Source organism: Adiantum capillus-veneris, chromosome 10, assembly GCF_014529385.1.
Source record: "Adiantum capillus-veneris isolate H3 chromosome 10, ASM1452938v2, whole genome shotgun sequence".
Taxonomy (NCBI): domain Eukaryota; kingdom Viridiplantae; phylum Streptophyta; class Polypodiopsida; order Polypodiales; family Pteridaceae; genus Adiantum; species Adiantum capillus-veneris.
Genome location: NC_140940.1, coordinates 110,888,292 through 110,907,759, shown reverse-complemented (window position 1 = coordinate 110,907,759; position 19,468 = coordinate 110,888,292). Strand labels below are relative to the sequence as shown.

General features: G+C 43.7%; 1 protein-coding gene across 17 annotated transcripts in view; it reads right to left on the bottom strand.

Moving 5' to 3' along the window:
* LOC147449460 (uncharacterized) overlaps positions 1–19,468 on the bottom strand; it is a 139,914-nt gene that overhangs the window by 102,700 nt on the left and 17,746 nt on the right. For 3 of the 17 annotated variants that reach the window (XM_086521911.1, XM_086521916.1, XM_086521917.1), the window contains exons 1-3: positions 15,205–16,034; positions 14,699–14,840; positions 14,506–14,577 (exon numbers count right to left, since the gene is read on the bottom strand). In XM_086521911.1, coding sequence (XP_086378037.1) covers positions 14,506–14,577; positions 14,699–14,840; positions 15,205–15,433 — 443 coding nt within the window. In that variant the 5' untranslated portion in view covers positions 15,434–16,034. Of the gene's footprint in view, positions 1–13,503; positions 13,740–14,505; positions 14,578–14,698; positions 14,841–15,204; positions 16,042–19,468 lie in introns of those variants that run through there. The other 14 variants (XM_086521909.1, XM_086521905.1, XM_086521903.1 and 11 more) reach the window with 11 other exon arrangements.

The window sequence follows — 19,468 nt, the reverse complement described above, 5'->3', positions numbered from 1 at the left end:
TGAGGAGCTACAGTCAATACACAGGTTTCCGCAGCTCTGGAAAACAGCAAAACAGAGAGGTTTTTTGGTCATAACTCCCTCACCCGAACTCGGAATACAGTGATCCAGAAGTCTATCTTTATGTTTTTGGGCGTTCCGGACGCATTGGCATACTCAGATTTGCCAAAATCTGCAATTTTCTGCAACAAACAGCCAGCTCACACAAGCATAGGAGATGTCCAGTTTTGCACTCGGCAGTAGATTTACAGGTTACAGGTGAAGAATTCAGCATTTACACAGGTTTTGGAGAGCGACATAGAGCTTTTGCATCATGATATTGTGTTATCGAAGATTATGTTTGGTTGTTGTGGGTCCGTTATGGACAGCCGCCTATGTAAGAAAGGTTGTGGGAAGAAGTTGAGGCGGTTATATTGTCAGATTGAGTACTTTGTGGTTATGTCTGGATATGCGGTCAATGTATTTTGGAAAACTGCAGCCTTTGTGAGGGTCGAGTGAGGTTTTTTGAAGCCTTGCCTTGGGAGCTTTGGTACCTTGGCAAGGTGGATTAGATACTGGAGCGAACCCCCGACTAGCTCCGCGAAAGACCTCATATGTCGTTTACGACTATGGGAAGAAGGTGGATGTATGGATATGTGGTACAGGACAGCCTATGGATTGCATTTGCATACAGGCCCATGTGGACATTGTTTTAGAGTATTTATGCATAGTACTGAGTCAGTCTGTGGCAAAGTGAGTCAGTGGATTTTCCCTTGGCAGTGAGAGATTTTCTGTCAGTGTTTATGAGCACTTTGGTTGAGATTGTCACTTGAGATATTGTCCAAATACAAACGAAACTCTGACGAAATTTTATCAAAATCCTTTGAAAGAAATTGAGAGAGTGAAGATGGCAGAAAGTTCAACTCAAGTCACACAGATTGTTGGAGAGAAGCTGACCAGAGAGAACTACAACATATGGTCTTACAGGATGGAGAACTTTATCATGGGCAAAGGTTTATGGGATTATGTTACAGGTGAACAAGAGTGTCCCGAGGTTGGTTTGGAACCAAATAGAGAGAATGTTGAAGCACATAAAACATGGCAAGCAGGAGTAGAAGCTTACAAGAAGTGGATCGAGAATTCAAGGAAAGTGATGCATTGGATTTCACTATACATTAGTGACTTCTTTATACCACATGTGAAGAAGGCTCAATCTCCAAAGGAAGCATGGGAGATACTAGCGAGAATGAACAGCTCCAATACAGAACCACGAAAAGTTCACTTGAAGCAAAGGTTACATTGTGTATGGCGAGGAAATAGATCCATATCAGATTATGTGACAGAGATAAAGCAAATACAAGAAGATCTTGCGAGCATTAATGTTGAAGTTCCAGATGATGACTTAGTTTCAGTGACATTGAATGGTTTGGGACTGGAATACAAGTCATTGGATACATCTATATCTGTTCGAGGACACATGCCTAATTTTGAAGAGTTAGTAAACCTTTGTTTGCAAGAAGTGGTGAAGTTCGGCAAGTCAGGTCCTTCTACATCAAATAACAATTCCAGAGATCAGGTTTTTTACTCTAGAGGTCTTGGAAACAATAGAGGTGGAAGAGGAAACTATGGTCGTGGAAACAATGTTGGAAGAGGTCAATGGCAAAACCAACAAAGTCAAAGTTACAATGATTAAAGCCAAAGAGGCAGGGGGAGAGCCCGAACTCGTGGACGTGGAGGTGGACGATTTGTACATCCTCAAAGAGATGGATATTGTAACAGATGTGGCATTTATGGTCACTTTGAAAGAGAATGTTACACAAGGCTAAATCAAAATCGTGATCGTGGTGGAAGAGGCCGAGGTTATGGCAGACATAGAGGAAACTTTGTTGGATACAATCCTCATGATCAAAATATATATGTCAATAGGTCGAGTGGACATTTATTTCCTATGGAGCATGTTGTTGGAAGCATGGTGGAGCCACATCATACAGATGATTGGTATTTAGATAGTGGTGCCACAAATCATATGACATATCATGGTGAATGGTTTGACAGAAAAGAGAAGTTAGAAGAGAATGAGTTTGTCGCTACAAGTGATGATACTATGCATCGGATTACACATGTTGGTTCAGTTCCATTGCTAGAAAAAGACGGGACATACAACACATTGGGAGATGTTCTATATGTGCCTTCAATCACAAAGAATTTAGCATCAGTTGGACAAATGACAGATCAAGGGTTGCAAGTTCGTTTTAATCGTTATGGCTACTTCATAGAGGAGTTTCACAACGGCAGACCAGGCAAGATATTGGCACGTGGAAGAAAGAAAGGTCGCTTGTTCTCATTGGAAGCAGGAGATCCATGTTTACACAGTGGTATGTATGCAAACAAATCAGCCACTCAAGATGATTGGGCAGAGTTATGACATAAGAGGATTGGTCATGTCAATTTTAGAAGACTAAAGCATATGCAATCAAATCAAATTGTACGTGGATTACCAAAGTTTGGCAGATTGAATTTTGATCATGTTTATGAAGCTTGTCAATTTGGAAAGCAATCTCGTTTACCATTTCCAACGAGGGAGAGAATTAGCCAAAGTCCTTTGGAAATTGTTCATTCAGATATTTGGGGACCTTGTGATCATGCTATGCCAAATGGTTGTCGATATTTTATCACATTTACGGATGATTACAGCAGAATGACATAGGTTTACTTTCTAAAGGCAAAGTCAGAGGCATTTGAAGTATTTTTGGAGTTCAAAGTTATGGTTGAGAAAGAGAATGGTTGTCAAATTAAATGCCTACGTACAGATGGAGGGGGAGAGTACATGTCACAGTTTTGATGATTACTTACGTGAACAAGGCATAAGAAGACAGATTACTTGCAGATACATACCACAACAAAATGGAGTTGCTGAGAGAAAGAATAGAGTCATAGCAAAGATTGTAAGAGCCATGATGAATGAGATGAATATGCCATTAACATATTGGGCTGAAGCAGTTCATACAGCAGCACACATTATGAATCGAACACCAACAGCTGCCATTCATGAAATTTCACCTTATGAGAGACTTTATGGGCTCAAGCCAACAGTTTCCTATATGAAAGTTTTTGGATGTGTTTGCTATGTTCATGTGCCAAATGAAGCAAGAAAGAAGATGGAGCCAAAGGCAGTGAAGTGTATATTCTTGGGCTACCCAGTTGAAAAGAAAGGTTACAAGTGCTATGATCCTACGACAAGACAAGTTTATGTCATTAGAGATGTCAGATTTTGTGAGCATGAACCATGGTATAAACCAAAGCCAGTGATGATAGAAGATGAGTATGAAGAGCAAGAGAATGTACGTCATGTTGTTAATAAGCCAGGACCATCAACAAGAACTATTTCAGGACCACATATGGCAGAGGAGAGTACAGGAAGTGTCAACCCATGGAGCGGTCGTTTGCGAGATAAGAAGCAAGACGAGAAAGGCAAGAAGAAAGTGGTTGAAGAGAGTTCTGGAGATGAAAGCCTCGATGAAGAGCATGGTTTACCACATTTGAGGACACCTGGCAGTAAGCATATTGAGAAATACGTACCCCCATATGCAAGAGTTGAAGAGAAGAGTGCACCACAGTTGAGAAGATCAGAGAGGGTGCGTTATCCAGTTGATAGATTGACATACAACGGTTACATGCGTACACATTATGCATACATGGTTTCACGTGTGCAACATAAAGAGCCTACATGTTTTCAAGAGACAATTGGAAAATCAGAATGGGAGTCAGCTATGGATGATGAGATGGATGCTCTTGTGAAGAATGACACTTGGGATTTGGTTCGCTTGCCAAGTGGAAAGAAAGCAATTGGTTCAAAATGGGTATACAAAGTCAAGTGCAAGTCAAATGGTAGTGTGGAAAGATACAAAGCGAGGCTTGTTGCTAAAGGTTATGCAGAAACAAAAGGTCTTGATTATGATGAGACATTTAGTCCAGTTGCAAAGATGACAACAGTCAGATTGGTGATAGCAATGGCAAGTATGTTCGGTTGGAAGTTACGGCAAATGGATGTGGATAATGCATTCTTGAATGGTGACTTGGAAGAAGAAGTTTATATGATACAGCCAGAGGGTTATCAACATCCAGAGTTTCCATATTATGTGTGTAAGTTGAAGAAAGCATTGTATGGTTTGAAGCAAGCATCTAGAGCTTGGTGTGAAAAGATAACCAGATTCTTAAAGAAGATTGGATTTAAACAATCTACTGCTGATCACTCATTATTTTTGAAGCATGTTGATGGAGAGATCGTCGTTATTGTTATCTATGTTAATGACTTGATTCTCACTGGAAGTCATGCTGAGCAAATTTTGCATGTCAAGAAGAGTTTGTTGAGAGAATTCAACTTGAAGGACCTGGGTGAGTTGAGATATTTCTTGGGAATTGAAATTGTCAATACTTTATCAGGAATTTGGATGATACAAAGACAATACGCGTTGGATATGCTTGAGAAGTATGGAATGACAGCGTGCAAACCGGTTGATACACCTCTTGATCAAAATGTGAAGTTGTTTGATGATGGACATTACATTGAGGATGTCACTATGTATCGCAAGATGGTTGGAAGCCTTATTTACTTGACAATAACAAGGCCAGATTTGAGTTATGCAGTGGGTGTTGTGAGTCAATTCATGCAAAATCCATGTAAAAGTCATCTTGATGCAATGAGACGGATTATGAGATATGTGAAAGCCACTGTCAGTTATGGAATGTTTTATGAAAAGAATGGGAAGCTTTGTCTTTATGGTTACACAGATGCAGATTGGGCAGGAGATTTTATGGATAGAAGATCTACAAGTGGTTATGCATTTTCCATTGGCAATGGTATGATAAGTTGGAGTAGCAAGAAGCAATCAACTATAGCATTATCAAGTACAGAAGCTGAATATCGTGGAGCAGCTTTGGCAGCATGTGAAGAGTCATGGTTGAGAGTACTTATGGTAGAATTTGGTTTTGACTATTTTGACAGTGTCATTATATATTGTGACAATATTAGCAGCATCATGTTGGCAAAGAATCCAATCTACCATGCTCGCACTAAACACATTGAGGTACATTATCACTTCATTAGAGAAAAAGTTTTGGCAAATGAGATTGATTCGGTGTATGTGAAGACAAATGATCAAGTTGCGGATATATTCACAAAAGCTCTTGGAAAGGAGAAGTTTTGCTACTTTCGTGAAGCATTGGGAATCCATCATATGCAAGCTCACTCTGAGCTTGAGGGGGAGTGTTAAAGAATATGATGTTAAAGAATATGTCCATTGTGCTATGGGCGGCTGGACACTGACTATACTATGTTGTAAATATACTTTGGATAATAGTTCAAAAAGAGAAGAAGAGAAGAGCAGCTCGTTGAATGGCTGCTGCAAGGTAACGATTGTGTGTGTGTGTCTCGATGTGTGTTGGTGTGTGTGTGTGTGTAGTCTTCTTTCCTACCTTTTCCATCACCTGCGCACTCTACATAATCAACCACGGCGGTGTTCTTGTGGAACCAAGGGATTCCTAAGAGGGCGTCACACCCTTCCAAAGGCATGATATAAAAGTCCTCATACGCTAGATACCCTTGACAATACAAACAAAGTTTGCCAATGACAGGTGTAATGGCAACATCCCGTTCGGGTGCCGCTAGAACAGCCTCCACCTGTGGCCCCATTTCCTCGGGCGTAATTCCAAGTTGAGCTGCCAATTCAGGTGAAATAAAGTTGGGCTTGGCTCCTCCAACAAAGAAGATTAGGGCTTCTTGGTCTCGCACTTTGCCCCATGCGCGGAAAAATTTAGTACTTTCATCCATCTGATCAGAATCGGTCCCCACACGATCTGGTATCAATCCTGCGTTCATTTTTCCTATTCTCTCGTGTTCTTCTGCTGCTCTGGAACTCTCTAGCCTGTCTTCTGATTATCCTCTAGGTGCCTTTTTGGGACACCATGCTGATACATGTCCATGTTTTCCACATTCAAAGCACTTCCCCGTTTTGAGGTACTCAATCTGTTACTTAAAAGTGATCTTTTTAAGAGAAGAGGCCGATAGGAAAGTATCCCAAAATGTCTCGCAATAAGGATTGAGAATTGAGGATCTTTAGAATACTGAAGCATCAGTCAAGCGCAAGCATCAACCTGCTGTTGACACTGCATCTCCATTTGTTCATACTCCGTGGGCCGGGGTGGCCCATACTCTTCTTCTAAATCAATAGAAGGTGGCCCTCGTCCATTTGAATCTTTCGTGTTCTCATTCGACCCTGAATTGTCACGTGGGTTGTTCTTATCCTTGCGGGATTCGTCGACTGAATCAATGTGTGTCGCGGTAGACAAGGATCGGATTCTCCTTGGAAGGGGAAATCGATTGAGCTCTGATATCACTGTAACAGACTTTGACACCCCAAGTCGGAAATCTGGCACAACACATGAGAAATCACTTAAAATCGCTTTACAAACTTTATCACAATTCAATAGAGAGACGACACGGCCCAGCATAATTCCGTGCCCAGAGGTATTGGCCCCAAAGTCTGGCGCCCTTTCGGTATTAATTTTTATATCAATGCTTGAGCAAAGAACAAAGTCCAAGGGTCCTCTCTGCTTAGTGCTCCGAGGAAAATCTGAGAGAAGGAGAGACTCTAGCAATCAATTTATAGGCCCATAACCTTCTAAAAGCAGTTACAAGAAAAGCTTCAGGTCTCAAAAGCTGGCACAAAATCAGCCTTCGTAATTTGCAAAAATCCGTGCAGACGTCAGCAGTCAGTGCGATTCGCGAGATGTGCGTACAGTGCTTGCCACATCAGCATCTTCGCGATCTCTTTTTTTTTATTATCTCTATGTGACCCCAAGGGCCCCATCGAACAGGTACCCTAAAAGTTGGAACAACTTTTAATCTTTTAACTCTATCAGTTTCTGGGTGAACATGCCACGTCATCATTTTGTGACAAGCCCTGCCACAATGAGATAGGCTATACAAAAAGCAGAAACTGAAGAAGGCCCAAGCCTGTAACAAAATCCTAGAGTCACAAAAGCTAGTCAAATGCAGCCAAAAGGACTAGGAGGGGATTCGTTGGCTACCAAGAGTGGTCTTCACAAAGGAGGAATTCCCAAAATATGCAAAAAGAAATAGGGGGCTAGGGGTGGGGGGGGGGGGGGGGGGGGGGGGGGGGGGGGGGGGGGGGGGGGGGGGGGGGGGGGGGGGGGGGGGGGGGGGGGGGGGGGGGGGGGAGAGAGAGGGGGGGGGGGGGGAGGGGGGGGGAGAGAGCTAGGGGTGGGTAAGGGCGAGAGGAAGGGAGGGGGAGAGGATAGGGGCGAGGGGGGGTGGTCTACAAGGACCATCTCCAGCCAAACGAGCGAAACCGGCCATTGGATTAGTACCTGACATCTATGGCATACGCCTTGAAAGTACAAATGAATTGTGTCGAGCATATGGCAAAGTCAACGGTTTGAAAGCCCTAATTTTCTTTGACTCAGGAGCTACAGAGAACTTCATCCATCCACAATTCTTGAAGCAGATGGACTTTGATTATGATGCAGAGGGTGGAGAAATTGAAGCTGAGCTAGCCACAGGGCAAACTCAGAAAGTGGTACTGCTCATTGGTGCTCTTCCAGTGACTATTCAAGGTTATCATGGAAAAGTTGATTTCCACATCATGAAGTTGGGCAATTGTGACGTTCTATTAGGCATGCCTTGGCATGACAAGAATGATGCGACTCTCCAAGTTCGGAACCGAACCATCACCGTGATGCAGAAGGGCAAGCCAGTCGTCCTTAAAGTTCGGTTGTCCGAACAAAACCCTCAATGAACTCTCTAGTTGTTTTATAGTTTGATACTTTTGAACTTTGTTTGAGAAAGTATTGTTTGAAACCTTGTTTGAAATTTTTTTGAAATGGATGGTATCTGTTTTGAACCTGTCTTGCTGCCGATTTGAAATGTTTGACTCTGGTTTTAATACTGGTTTCAATGATTGGTGATTTTACTCCCGGGAGGAGGGTGAGAAATGATATTTGAGAATGCTTGTTCATACTCATGGCCCGGACCCTTGTGCTCATTTGCGGGGGGAGTATTAAATGATTGAAAAGTGTTGTTACTCATGGCCTGGACCTGCATGGTTATTTACGGGGGGAGTATTAAGAAGTCTGAGTAGTGGTTACTCTCAGCACCTCCAAACGACGCAGGCTGCGGTCTGGGGGGCGTTTGGTTGTAAAAGGCCTCTATATCTCATGGTCCGGACCTTTTTAGGTTATTTGCGGGAGGAGTGATGAGGGAGTCGTTGAACAGCTCATGGCTTGGACCTTGATGGTTATTTGTGGGGGGGGGGGGGGTGTTCATCGGCGGCTTTATGTTTCTATGTCTTTTAACATGCATATGTAAGCATTTGTGTTGCAACTACTGAATATTCCTATCAAGAGTTCCGATCTGGGCAAAAGGAGAAGCTAACTCCTTGATCAAAAGAGCAAAAAGGAGAAGCTAACTCCTTAACAAAGAAAGCAAACTGAATGTCCCTCGGAATGACCCTCGGAAGTTTTTGAGCTAACTTGAGTTGTTTTGCAGATATGCTGTAATCGCGGACGATTACTCTCGTTCAAGAAGGGGAGATGTCACAAACTGCTGACGTGTCAAAGCCTAAAGAATGGAGCCAACTGACAGATGACGGCCGAGGGGCCTAAACCCTAAGAAGAACGAGTAAAAGAAGAAGAAGTCCTACCAACTAATGGGGACCCCGTCCGATGGGGCCCCAAGTGACATAAAGGATTAAAATAAAGCAGGACCCACACACACAGAAGACTGGCGTAGCCGCTGATGACGTGGCAATTGTATGCAAATTCCGATAATTGCACTGACATGATGATGTGGCAGGCTATACGAATTTCCGCGTTTTGCGCTGACTGCTATACGGAAATTCCGTGATTTACGCTGGCAGCTTTTTGGCATTGCTTTTGCACCAGACGCTTTTGAGTTTGAAAGCTTTTTACTGTAAACTGCTTTTGGGGCCTAGGGCCTTTAAATATGAGGTTAGGGCTCATTCTCTGGCATGCTTCTTGGAGAAGGTGCAGAGTCTGGAGTACCAGCTTGTACTGTGTTGATGCAATATAAAGAAATACCGAAAGGGGCGCCAAGGTTTGGGGCCAATACTCTTTGGGGTGGAATTCCGCCACTCCGTGTCGCGTGTCGTCTCTCTCTCTTTGAGTTCAGTTGTTATTGAAGTGCTAAAAGTCTGTTCAGTCTGTTCTTTTCTATTGGCACGTGATGCTCGTCTTGTGACAACTGTAGAGAGCACCCACTGTTTCTATGCTCCAAAAAGCGGCAACCTCTACACCTATAGAAACATCTTCAACAATACCCTTTGTAGACCCAGTTCAAGAAATGACCTGGGGCGACTCTGACAACCCCCGACAAGTTCTTTTAGCTTCATGGTTCTGGGATTACCCGGTGCTGCTACACCAGGTTTCTTCAGCAATCGAGAAGATGCTGCACGGACAATCGTATTTGTTGTGTCCTATAAAGATAAGATTAGCCTCTTCAAAATCGACAGAAGAGTCATGCACTGATGATTTTGAAAGCGATTGCTTTGTCTCTTTCTCCGGAACAGGTGTACCCTCTCTCCCTAGCCCACCCCCCCTCGCCCTTATCCTCCCCCCCTCGCCCCCTACCCCCCCCCCCCCCCCCCCCCCCCCCCCCCCCCCCCCCCCCCCCCCCCCCCCCCCCCCCCCCCCCCCCCCCCCCCCTCTCTCTCTCTCTCTCTCTCTCTCTCTCTCTCTCTCTCTCTCTCTCTCTCTCTCTCTCTCTCTCTCTCTCTCTCTCTCTCTCTCTCTCTCTCTCACCCCTAGCCCTCTCCCCCTCGCCCCTACCCACCCCCCTCTCCATCCCTCGCCCCTAACCACCCGGGTTTCTGTCGACCATTGACGCGGGAGTCGGCTCCGTAGGTCTGTCAGTGCGTTGGGGACAACCAAAATAGTTATGTGCTATTTGAAAGCATCCAAAACATCAGCCTTCTTGTAGTAAGGTGTCTCGTTGTTGAGGTGTCAAACGAGGCCTTTGTGGTTGACTTTCACGAGACTCTCGAGAATTTGTTCGTTGTTGCCGAGAGTTGTGGTTAGTGGCCGGAGATTCTTCTGTGGTAAACTCTAGCTTTCCCTTCATCAGTTTGTAGCCGACTACGGCATGGTCCATAAGTTCTTGCATGGTGGAGACTTGCTTGGATAGACAATATTCATGCAATGGTGATGGTAGTCCAATGGTGTATCACTCGCATTGGGCCTCCAAGGGAACAGATCTAAAGAAAGACACCGGAAGGTACACGTCGAGAAACGTTTGGTTATATTCGTCCATGGTTTCGGTGGCAAGCATTTTCAAGTTGCCCCACTCTGCCAAAATCCGTACTTCAAACATAGAAGTCATGTAACTACATGCAAAAACTGTCTTGAAAGCTTGTCAGGTCCTTGGAGCATGCGGTTGTGTCGCGATTGAACTCCACCATTGCATAGCATTATCTTTAAGAAATCCTTTTGCTCGAGAAATCTTGGATTCTTTTGTATAGTTCCCTAAAGCATAGATGTTGCCGAATTGCTGTAGGAACTGCAATGCTTTCTTGCGATCTTTCACCCCGGAAAAAGTGAAAAATTTGACTGTTGTGCCGCCATCTTTGAAATCTTTGGGTTGGTTAAGCGCATATCCCCGGTATGGATAATAAGGGTATCCATATGGGCTCCAACCATTGTAGCCTGGTGGTGGTGGTGGTGGTGGTGGTGGGGGCAATGGCGGTGGCAAAGGCGGTTGTACTGGATCAGGGTCAAATGGCTGCACCATATTCTTGAAAATTCCCTTGATTGGAACAGACGGCTGAGAAGGTTGCCAATTGGAAGCTCTCATACTTTCTGATGCCGGAGGAGGACGTACCACCTGGGGCATCCGAGGGGGTAACATGTAGTTCAAAAATTGTTGAAAACTTTGCAACATCAGAAGATTCTGCTGAGGATGCCGCGAAAGAATGTCGTGAAGTTCGTTGAGCAAAACTGCAAATATTCTGCTGAATCCATGAATTCCAAGTCTTGGGTTCTTTATGGTTTATGCCCTGTAAGACACAACGATGAAGACGGGAGCGCGCCCGATGCGTGATGAAGTAAGGGTGGGAGTGGCTAATAAGTCCGGGTTGGAGGCCGAAGATACCTCAAATAAAAATCCAATTGCTTTGTCTGCTCTTTTGTAGGACCGGTATGCTTTCAGAAAAGCACACGCCGGATGCTCTGATACCACTGTCACAAGACGGGCACCACGTGCCAATAGAAAAGAACAAACTTTTAGCACTTCAATAACAACTGAACTCAAAGAGAGAGAGAGACGACACGCGACACGGAGTGGCAGAATTCCACCCAAGAGAGTATTGGCACCAAACCTTGGCGCCCCTTTCGGTATTTCTTTATATTGCATCAACACAATACAAGCCGGTACTCCAGACTCTACACCTTCTTCAAGAAGCATGTAAAGGCCCTAGGCCCCAAAAGCAGTTTACAGTAAAAAGCTTTCAAACTCAAAAGCATCTGGTGCAAAAGTAATGCCAAAAAGCTGCCAACGTAAATCACGGAATTTTCGTACAGCAGTCAGCGCAAAACGCGGAAATCCGTACAGCCTGCCACGTCATCATGTCAGCGCAATTATCGGAATTTCCGTACAATTGCCACGTCATCAGCTGCTACGCCAGTCTTCTGTGTGTGTGGGTCCTGCTTTATTTTAATCCTTTATGTCACTTGGGGCCCCATCGGACGGGGTCCCCATAAGTTGGTAGGACTTCTTCTGTTACTCGTTCTTCTTAGGGTTTAGGCCCCTCGGCCGGCATTTGTCAGTTGGCTCCATTCTTTAGGCTTTGACACGTAACAGCTTGTGACAACAGTGGGTGCGGTGCTTCTCGGTGGAACATGCATGACATTTCACTCTAACAGAAAGAATACACAACACAGCGATGAACCAGCAACTCAAAGACAGCAAATAGACTCAAATCACCATGGAACTCGACTAGCTCATAGAACCATATAGACTCTGACTGGCAGCACACTCAGCTCCAACCCAGGACTCACAGGTACAATGGGGGTGTCGAGGCTCCAATGTGCAGGGAGGGTGCAGATGTGAGGTGTTGGACTCAAGACGCTAGACAATAGAAAATGGATGATGATGTTATCCGACGACTGGAACCAACCACACATATATACAATCATAAATAGCCAGCAACGGCTAGTAAAATATCCTAGTCCAGCTAAACCTATCTCCAAATTGTGGTGGTGGTGATCTGGCTACGATGTCAACCAGACCACTAGCCATATCCCTGACACATGTCACTGTCGAGGCGAGAGTCCATCCAGTGTGAACTCCAAACCAACTGCAACGAACTGCTCGTCCTGTGCCAGTGACACTGTAGCCCTGCTACAAGAACTCCACCGAGTCGTGCCATCTACTCTCTCTCAGTTATTCAAGTGTTTTGAAGTGTTTAACTGTTGCCAAGTGTATAGTTTGCAATTATCTCTGTGTTTCCGTCCGATCACTTGCTGGAAATGATTACAACCTCACCAATACCCCATCTTGACCCAATAAAGAAAGTCAACCCGAGCACATGTCTGTAGGATCACCTTGTGCTGCTAGACTAGGTAATCTCTTTTATGCACTCTTTCAAGGATGTTTTTACCTGGTCTTACCAAGATTTGAAAGGGATACCACCGAAGCTAGGAGTCCACACTAATGGTGATTAGGGCTAAACCAATTAGAGGCCGAGCCTACAAGCTCAATCTGAAGTATGGAGAAGCTGTCAAACTAGAGTTAGAGAAGATGCAAGAAGCAGGTTATGTGGTGCCAGTGGAGCACTCAATGTGGGTGTCACCGATGGTCATAGCTCCACACAAACAGCAAGCTATCATAGCACAGCTACATGTGGAGAAGGCTAGTCGAGGGAAAAAAAATTGCGTCTAAAATCCTGAAGGAGACACAACCACCCAAAACCTTTAAAAAAAATTATAATAAGCAGCCCCCTCCTTGCTTACAACGAAAATATCATTCATATACATAAGCACCTCAAATTGCATACATACGGGCACCAACATTACCCCACTAACTCCCAGTACATAGGCGACTTTCCTTGTATGTATATCTACCTGATAAAGCATAATAAAAATCCCCAAACAAAAAATCGTATGTACTCTCATGGCTCTCATTGGCATTATATGTACAAAAAATGGGGTCTTCAAAATGCGCACAACAACGTGAATAGGGTGAAGCCTACGGAACAAACAAAGTGGCCATCAAGGAGGCTGAGCCAGCATCACCGCGAAACATTTCACCCTCGAAACGTGGTGTTTCACCACAAAATGTTTCAGTCTCATGATAAAGCACAATAAAACGAGGGACCAAAACGTGCATATACCGATTTTGAAAGGTCCTAAAACCTCAAACTATGGTAGCTTGTTGCTAGCGAATCAGCATGTTTTTCACTTGATCAACAAAACGTTTCAAGGCTCAAAACGTTTCACCTGTCCGGCTGCGCCGAAACGCGTTTCATGGTGACCATGCAAGGAGCACACCAAGGAAGGAATGTGATGATAGAAACACGTAGCACATCTTTTGAAACCACATCATCAAAGTATGTATTATCCACACCAACCATGGGCAAAGTAGAACAATGACCAATATCACCATATGAAAGGAGAGACCAATAGCCCGGCATGTTGTGAGAGATATGAAACAAGTCATCCCAGTTCTTTGATCACTGCACTTAAACAACGACCTCAAGTTCTTAGGGAGAGAGAAAAGTAATGAGCAGCAGAGAGTTTTCACAATGATAGAGAGAAGAAGAAAGAGCGAGATACCCTAACTTTACATTTTGCAGTCTCTTTGGTGTCAAGAAACACAGCTATGTAGAAAGTTGCTGTGATGTTCTTCTTGCAAGTGTTTTTGAAGTCGTATACAAGGGTCACCAATATGTTCGTCTACTTCAACTCTAGTGCCATGAAGGAAAGGAGAGATGCATGCACAATGCTAGTGATAATGAAAGAGAATGGGAGAGAGGTGGGCGAAAAGCTGATAGTAAGCAGCTAACTCTAACATATGACAAATGATTTAAGCGACAATGTATTCTTAACTGAGACAGTCACTTTTGATAGCCATAAATGCAAATGCTGGAAGAAATTAACCATAGAAACATACAATGCACCTAAGTGCTACCATCTGGTGATACAATGTTTCACAAACCAGTTTTTAGCTTATTATTGTTGACCTCAGTCTTAGTTGCAGGGAATGGCCATTTTTAGGCTTCCGTTCCTCATTCCCATTCCAACTTCCCGTTTCATGTTTTAGACGTGAGTATCCGTAATAGGAAATGGCAATTCATGTCCGTTTCAGTTCCCCGGTTGCATTCCAATTTTTGGTTCATAGTAACTACGAGGCCCTCAGTGCATTCATCATCTCGTCATGTCCATATTTGACTTTTCCTTAGACAGAAGAGTGATGTTTGAACCAAAGAACAAAGCACTTACAAAGACTTGAGCTCGCTTAAAACTTGCAATGAAGAAGGTAAATTTCCTCCTAGCTGTAGATTAGAAAGGGATCTGGTGCATTCAATCAATGTGTGAAATTTATCATTCAGATGCTAAGAATAAGCAGATCTCAAATAGTTTCAAAACCAAATTCACATGCAAAGTAGTGAAAAAAGGCAGACTAAAGATGTACAATTGGATAATAGTTTTGTTAAGGCTCGCATCTGAGCATTCTATGTACTTCCAAGGTCCATTGCAAGGATCGTCTCCTGTCCAATCCTCAAGTGCTCCAAGTGGATCAAAGACTGCCTTCTTAAATGCCTTGATTGCCAAAACTGAAAGAGGAAAGTTAATGTAAAATGTCTTTTCCAGAACAATGACAAGAAGCATACAATTCAAAAGTGACAATGTGCGCATTATTTCTGTAAGACTAATCAACAGAAGGAAATATGCATGTATCTTCATCTGTTTTCTTCGCTACATTACAAAATACGACAAGTAGGAACCACGGTAAGCCGTGTGCCTCGTATCATCTGTGTGAGTTTGAAAACTGATCGACACACTTTGAAAGGGACATAACATGATGTGTCTTTGTAGCAATGCCTCTTATCTGTCTCAAGCAACTTAATTTGAATTCTGCGTGTGCATCATAACCACACATATGAAACAAATGCATCGTAGACCTCTACCGTAAACCACCTGGAAGAGCTCTCTTAAGAATCTCTCTGACATAGAAGCGCTCAGAAAGAATTGTCCAACCAACCATAGGAGTCTCATATATGATCTTGGCATGTTCACACTTGGTCGGACACTGGGCAAGCTTGACCAGACCTATAGTGCACTGGGCTACACACACCCTGCATTGGACTCCACCCCCAAGCTCTATGCATCCACGGTGTGCTGCACGCACCCTATCGGTGTATACCATATGTGCTCCATGGTACCAATGCTATAGCTGACGTGAGAGCACAAGTTCACCCTTGGACACTTGATTGAGCCATGCTCTTCCTTGGATGGGTCTTTGAGAAGGGGGTCCGCGCTGTGGTCCATGCATTGTTTCTGACGATTTACGGTATTCAACTTGTCTGATGGTTGTGTCCAGTGCCGTTTTCAACTTGTCTGATGGTTATGTGTCCAGTGCCGTTTTCGTAAAGAGCATTTCAGAGGAGAGAACTCCCATAAGCAGCCGCAGAGGGGGTGTGTGTATTTTGGAAAAGAATGAAGGTAACCACAAAATTTGGTTCTCGTGCATATTTGCAAATGTAATCCACTGTTTGCTCTCGGCGTTCTTTCTCTGTGTTCAGCACGCACCGTAGACCTCCGCGAGTCCGCATACATGTTAGCGGTCCTGACTCTCTTCAAGCTGGTCCCATCTCTCGCTCTCACTTGATCTTCGTTTTCTTTTTAAAGTGTGTCTTGACCAAACTTGAGTTCATGGGTTGGCCTCGGAAGACGGTGTGGACGTATGGTCCTCGACTAAAAGTGACAAGGAAAAGGTAGCCCCCGAGCTGCATGGTAACAGGACCGACCCTCCGCCCTCCCATGTAGAGGCGAGGGGGCACTCAGAGCAGTGGCATGCTAGCCACTTTTGTGTGTGTGTGTGTGTGTGTGTGTGTGTGTGTGTGTGTGTGTGTGTGTGTGAGAGAGAGAGAGAGAGAGAGAGTGAAAGATTGGATGGAGCCTCTCCATCGACTCTCTAATTCCCTCTCCCTCGATAACCGAGGGATTCGTCCAAGATTCGCCACCTACTTTCTTTTTTGAAAATCGTAGGGACATATTTGAAAGTATTTCACCTGCAGAAGGCAAAAATGCATGTCCCGTTGGTGTGCCAATTTGACGTCTAGGATCCTCCCCTAACCTCACGGGCACCCCCAGCCATCGATCCCTCCACTCTTTGCTCACGTCACTTATAGACGAGGGTGTTGGTAATGATCGAACCTACATCTTAGGGCACTTGCGTGCAGTGCTGTGAAGGAAAGAATGGTGTAGCAACCCCCCTTCCCATCCTAGTTCACATGAGGCAAAGGCCACTGTTCAAGCATGAGAAGTCGCACACTGAGACTAGTTGATGACATTTGTCGAGCGTCTAGCATGAAGTAAGCTCATGCCGTGCTAGCAACCCACGTTACTTTCTATTTTTTCTTCCACTAAGGTGTAGTTTATTTTTTCAAGGGGGTATCGAAAGAGTTCTTGTGAACTCAATCTTTTTCCATTGCCAACAGTTATCTCCACGTCTCCCATGGCATCACTATCATTGTGTTGCCTTAGTGTGCACCATGATATGGGTAGCATGAGTGTCAATCCATGCTTGATGGATCCTATACATCACTCTCTGGTTTATATGTAGTAGTACACCACCTGCCACCTTCATTGATAATTGTGGGAGGCCAAACTTTCAACATTGTAGCATACCACCTCAGCCTCTCTGTGCATTCTCTAGCCATTTGCACTCATTGCCTTTATAGGAGTGAATGACATAGTAGTGCAACATTTGCATATGCTTTGGTTCACAGCACACACAGAGTGAGTGAGGAGAGAAAGAGAGATGCCGCCGAGCGTAGTTCATAGGCACAACAATGTGCCATGTGAATTGACATGTGCATTCTTTTAATGGGCTCCCACACATGGCACATCCCTCGCTCCTCAATAAATGGCATCCCTCAATTATATATGTTATAGATAAGCATGTTGTAGAGATGTTTACCATGACCATCTTAGGAAGTAGGCAAGTGTAGCATGTGGTACAAAGAGGAGATCCCTCCTATTCTATAGCATCATTTTTTTCCCCTTGCTCTGCAAACACTTGAGAGCTATTACTTCAAAATTATATACAATAATTAGCATAGTCCTCACTTATTTAGCTAAATTGGACTTGGGATAATTGTAATTTCATCTATTACACACTTTTTGTATTTTTTTCAGATTGATTAAAAAAACCTTCATGTAGGTGTAATTTTTTTACTTTTGCTAATTTAATACACCTCTGCAAATGAACTCACGTGAAAAACCAACATTTATTTAGATAAACCCATTTGTTTAGATAAATCTTTCGTGCACTACTTTTGTCCCCTCTTGATTTAATGAGTTCGCATGTTTTTTAAAACTCTATTTATGGAACCTGTTATTGTACCTTTGATTATTTAACAAAAGTTTTTGAATTAAGAACCTCTCTTGATGAACTCCATGTTGGGTTTAGTCACACGGTTGATGGAGCGACTCTAGGCTTATGGGGCAGAAGTATATGAGGTGTGGGCCTGATCTCATAGATATAAGTGGCTAGGAGAACATGCCGAGTCAATTGTAGTCTTTTAAGGTAAGAATGCATGAGTTTTGGAAGGTCATTTATATGTATTCTCTTATGTGTTAAGTAATTCTTTGGTTTTTTGGGCCGACTTCTTCTGTACATAAAATTCTTTCTCTTCTTCCTTTTCTTCCATTCACCTTCCCGACTCTCAAGGCTATGAAATTATAACATTCACGTTCAAATGTTTGTAATTGGTTTAGGCTCTGTTGTTCCTAAAACATACCACACCCTTTAAGACTTCTAAATAAGAGGGTTAGTCAACTCTAGCTACAATCCATTACTATGTCAGTGCTAGACACACAAGTGAAAGCCTTCCTTGAGATGTATAGCTAGAAACCAACACATCACTTGCTCATTCATAAGTATAAAGGATGACTAGGTACAAGATCAAGCCTTGAGCTATACAAGGGTTAAGCACTCAACTTATGTATTGGAATGGTGCTCAAGGCAACCACGCACTCACACATCTATGCCCAGCATTCGGGTATTAGCTTCCTTTTATCCTTACTTGTAGTACCCATTGTACCTCTTGAATCTTGATTCTTGATTCGAACTGTGTGCGTGACTGTTGGATGTTCTTTTTGGATTCTCACCGCTAAAATTATCCTCTCTTTTTTTGAATTAGCTCCCCTAGCCCGCGGTTGAAGTGGGGTGGTGGACCTCCGTACCCAAGTCAAAAGCCCATGAATTATCTAGTGGCTGATCTCAATCACTATCAGATTATGACTTGAGATCCAGTTCTTCCGCTCTGGGGCCCAACCCTCCCCATTGAACCAAATTTATTGTCCTCTTTTTCCTGGCAACCGTATCTTTAGTTTCCTAGTGTGTGGCTATGACCCGCATGAGATCTTGTTCATGGTCAGGGTTCCCCTCATAAGGTTCCCCTCTTTTAGTTTCCCTACTTTCTAGAAGCTCTATGGTCTGAGAACTATGCCGAATGGATTTGCCTATGTCTAGGGCCCTGACCCTTTCAAAGAGGTTAAGCCTTTGGCACTTGTGTCTCCATCCCTCCATCTATTCTACCACTGTTGGATCAAATCTTATCCTTGCTTCCACTTGAGTGCACCAATAAGATGCCACCAACCAAGTTCCAAAGATTGGACGATTAGTTTCCACCCTTGCTTTTAATAGCCTCTCTGCCAGGCATTGCACATCTAGGTTTATTCCTTTTTGCTTGCTTCTTTGGCGGCATCTTCTGTGCTTAAATGTGATGTTGCAGCACACTATTGCACAATTTGACCAGTCTACTTTGATGCTATCCACATTCTATGATGATATCTTTGAATGTGTCCCCCTCTAGGTTTTCTTAAAGTATTTGCTTTATGAACTTATGGTTTTCCTCCATTTACTTGCCCCATTCAATAAATTTCTCCAACACCACCACATATTCTTCAGCATATATTTGCTCTATCATCCCTAGGTATAACACTGGGATAGAATCTGTGTAGAGCTTCAACTAACGGTGCTATGACATACAATAGTGTGGGATTATCTGGGAGTTTTTCTACACAAGTTTTCATGAAGTGCATCTCCTCCCTGGCCAACTGGTACTAGTGCTTTAACAACTCAATGACTTTCGGCAAGCACTCCTCCCAGACACTTGCATCATTCTTTACTGGTGAAATCTCCAATTTTTATATGCCTTGTTCTAAGCTTGCT